The sequence below is a fragment of the Rhincodon typus genome, chromosome 20, assembly GCF_021869965.1.
Source record: "Rhincodon typus isolate 14 chromosome 20, sRhiTyp1.1, whole genome shotgun sequence".
Classification (NCBI taxonomy): Eukaryota; Metazoa; Chordata; class Chondrichthyes; order Orectolobiformes; family Rhincodontidae; genus Rhincodon; species Rhincodon typus.
The window spans coordinates 4,740,188-4,744,028 of NC_063351.1; the positions used below are offsets into that span (position 1 = coordinate 4,740,188).

At 43.5% G+C, this 3,841-nt stretch overlaps 1 protein-coding gene across 1 annotated transcript in view; it reads left to right on the forward strand.

The window, feature by feature from the left end:
• The first annotated feature begins 3,560 nt into the window (after positions 1–3,560).
• The window catches only part of LOC125485578 (probable JmjC domain-containing histone demethylation protein 2C), a 231,655-nt gene continuing 231,374 nt past the window's right edge, over positions 3,561–3,841 (forward strand). The window contains exon 1 of the mRNA XM_048609007.1: positions 3,561–3,719. Within this exon, the coding sequence (XP_048464964.1) occupies positions 3,561–3,719 (159 nt within the window). The remainder of the gene's footprint in view (positions 3,720–3,841) is intronic.

Below are 3,841 nucleotides of genomic sequence, written 5' to 3' on the forward strand. Positions count from 1 at the left end.
AGGTGATACAAGCAGATTCAATAACATTCAAGGGGGAAATCACATAAATTCTTGGAAAGGAAGACTCTAGAGGCTGTGGGGACACAGCAGGGATTGTTAAAATGAGGTATTTCAGTTCATCATGCATGTGCTTTGGTTGAATTATCCAAAGAATCTATTTTCGATAGCCCAAGACCTTTTGTAAAAATCTTCATGTATTTATCAATTCTCTCTGAATGGTCCTGTTTAATCAGCTGTGCCCCATCCCCCAACTTTCAGGCAGTTCATTCCAGCTCATAGTAACTGTAGATATGAAACAAATCCTCACGTCATCTTTAGATCTTTTAATAATCACCTTAAATGTGGATCTTCTGGTTATCAACACTTTTATCATCAGAAACAGTTCCCTCTAAAGTACGACAACAAAATCACTGATGTTTTTGAACATCTCCAAAAAAATCTCCTGTTATCTTTCTTTACTCTGAAGAGCACAAACCCAGCTTCTTCAGCCTTTCCGGATAACTTAAATAAATCCCTTCTCTCAAAGCCCATTCTAATACCACTGCATCCTCTCCAAAGCCTGGAGTATGAAGTTCCTAAATGAACACAATACTTTAGCTGAGGCCTAACCAATGTTTTCTAACTATTTTGTTGGATGTCCTTCTTTTTGTATGCTGTGTCTATCAATAAAGCAGACAATTCTACAAACATGTTCAACAATCTTCTCAACTTGACCATCCACCTGCAGAATCATGTGTACATACAGGCTGGATTTCTTTATTCTTGTAATCTACCCCCAGCTATAACTTGTGACATTAGTTCACAATATCTCTCTTCGTTCTTCTGGTCAATATGTATGCAACATTTCATCCGGCACATATCTACACATTTGTCTATGTCCTGCTGAAATCCATCTCCTCATTGTAACATTTACAAATGTCATAAAGCAGGCAAATGTTGAAATTATTAAAGAAAAAAATCTTGCGTATTTCTGCAGTGGTTTTCACAACTAGCAGTCATACCAGAATGCTTTATAGTCAATCAAATACTTTTGAAGTGTAGCCTCCGCAGCAATGTAGGTGTGCATTGTACACCCAAGTCGAGGTAATTTATCTTTTAAGAGCTGGTACTGACAGAATCAGTCTTACCGTATATTTATGGGACTTCAGGTTCTCTGATACAGATGTAGATTGTCCAAAAATAATATTTTAAAATCGTTTTAAATTATAATTGTTTCTGCTGCACAATGATTTCCTACGTTATACATTCAAGTAGGCTACAGGGGACAATAGCATTAATTATCTATTCAATATTTAATTGTCACAATGACTTGGTCACAGCCACAGGGTTTAGATTCTTCTGCAAAACATGGTACTTCATTGGTTAACAGAAAGTGAGGAGCTTTCTCAAGTTCCGGTGAAACTGGCTTATCCAATTCTTCAGGGAATCAGTGTGGGGATAATTAAACATAATCTCGGATACTTGTGTTGAATCAAACGTTAATTGCACTAGTGCAGGCGTGGGAACAAAGTGGGAGGGCCTATCGACAAGGTCTACTGGGGACTAGCAAAATCGTGAGCGAAAAAGTAAACAAAATACTTGAAACTGCCGATACATCCGGAGAACCTCTGGGAATCCAGAAATCTCTCTCGTTCTACAGTAATATCATGTTAAAAATTGAAAATTTTATTTAAAAATATCAGGAATAGTTTACTCAGAAAGGGGGTCGGGGATAAATTAGTTCTGAGCAATAAACTGGCCCGCTTTATGTGTTGTGTAGGATGTTTTTTCCTCGTGCTCAAACTCGGGAGCAGATTTCTCACACAGATGTTGGAAAACTGTGTACACAGCACAAAATATACATTTCCAACAAGCAAGATCATTTTAATTAGGTCCATACTTGCATAAACTTTGCAATACATTTAGATTATGTTTGATCTCGACATAGTTGAATTAAATAAATTGTCTCAAATGGTTGGAATTGGCGGAATAAAGAACACGGTCAAATTAAAGTACCAAGCAGCGGAAAATATCAGATAAAACAATTTCCTTTGCAAATTTAATTTTGTCAACATTATAAATTTGGAGTACTATACGGTGAATTGTTTATTACAGATTGTGTAGATTTCCTGTAAAAGTAAAAACCTACTAGTTTGCATTAACCGAACTGACATACACAGTACATTCCGTTTTCTTCAAAAATGCAGCAATATAATCTATTTTGGGATCATTGAAAGCCATCTCGGAAAATTATACATTTCCGATGATTTTAAACGGCAGTGAAATTATGCAAGGTTTTCCAGACTTGCCAGTAATTGGATGTTGGCCGGTTGTAATGAACGCTTGCACAGAGTTCAATTGAGAGACACCCACCCTCACTACATGTTGTAATCCTGAGATCAGTTGTGCTACTTTACTGGCCCTGGAGTTCAAATTTATAGGAGGGGCGCCTTTATTTCCCAGCCCTTTCGCTGAGTGTCCTCTTGTTGCATAGTTTAGAAGTCACGTTTGAGGTGGCAGTACAAAGAGCTCTAAATCATGAAGAAAGAAATGTGCTTCCAGTTACATATGAAGAATAAAACAGCCACGCAGCAAGGTTAAGGTCAGAGTCAGCTTTCAGCTGAGTAAATGCACTTGGCACAACAGTGAGCTGCTGTTCATTGATATGACCTCAGATTTAGGGAAATTCCCTTCCACACTAGATACACACACGATTAAGGGTTGGTTTACACTGTAATTCAATACTCCACCAGATTTAACTACCGAATGCCATCAATCTGCAACAGACGGCGTCAATTGTACACATGCAGACAGATGTGCCAGTTTCAGCAGCCCATCACCAAAAACTAGAAATGTAATCAACATGGCTGAATAGAGGGGTAGGGGTCGGGGTAGGGGGGATGAAAGCTGCAGAACTGAAGGGAAACACACGTCTTGCTAAAGGACGTGTTTGTGATATTAACCATCTGGTCAATGTGCACCACATGTTCTGAATGAATTATGGCAGAAATCATTGTCAGGGGATAGCTTGTCTAGGGTGTCATGAATGAACTGACAGCAGTGACCTCCACATGGTTGGGAGGGTGGTGGGGGAATGTGGAATTGTTGTTGCTGCTGCTGCTGGTGATGGTAGACGGGAACTATTTGCTGTCAGGCACGGGGGTTGAGTGACGAGCGGGGAGGAGGGGGGGGGGGTTTGGTGGAAGCGTGCAGGCGCCCGGGGGGCGGACGGTGACGGCGGCGGTGTCTGAGCCCAGGGCGGAGGGATACGCAGCTTGTGTGCGCGCGCGGCTCTGGCTGGCGGCGGCAGCGGCTCGAGCGGCGGCTGCACGGAACCGGTTACCGTCCACCACCACCACCACCACCACACCCCCCCTTCCTCCACACACACACACCGTCTGGAGCTCTCTGACTGAATAAAACCGGCAACTACGTTGTCATCTGATCGGCAACCACCCCCACCCCCGGGGAAAACATGTCAGTCCGGTGAAGCGGTTTGCCTGTGTGTGTGTGTGTGTGTCTCTCTCTCTCAGTGCGGTGAGGTTAAAGAGAGCCGGCGGGCTTTTCAGGGACTGGAGGCGATGGCGCCGGGACCTCGGACAGAGCTGGTCGGTAAACGGTTTGTGTGTGTGGGTGACAGCGGCCGGGAGCTGGACGTGTCCAGAATCCATGAATGGCACTGGCGAGCCGGGGTGATCAGAGCCGTCTCCTACAGAGAGCCTTCCAACAGAGAGCTGTCGGTGAGTGTCCGAGGCAGACCCCTAGCTCTCCCCAACTCCACTAGCCTCTGTCTGTGAGGGTCTGTCTGTCTCCCTGTCTGTCCGGGGATCTGACCGCCTCCATCTCTCTCTGAGGGTCTGTC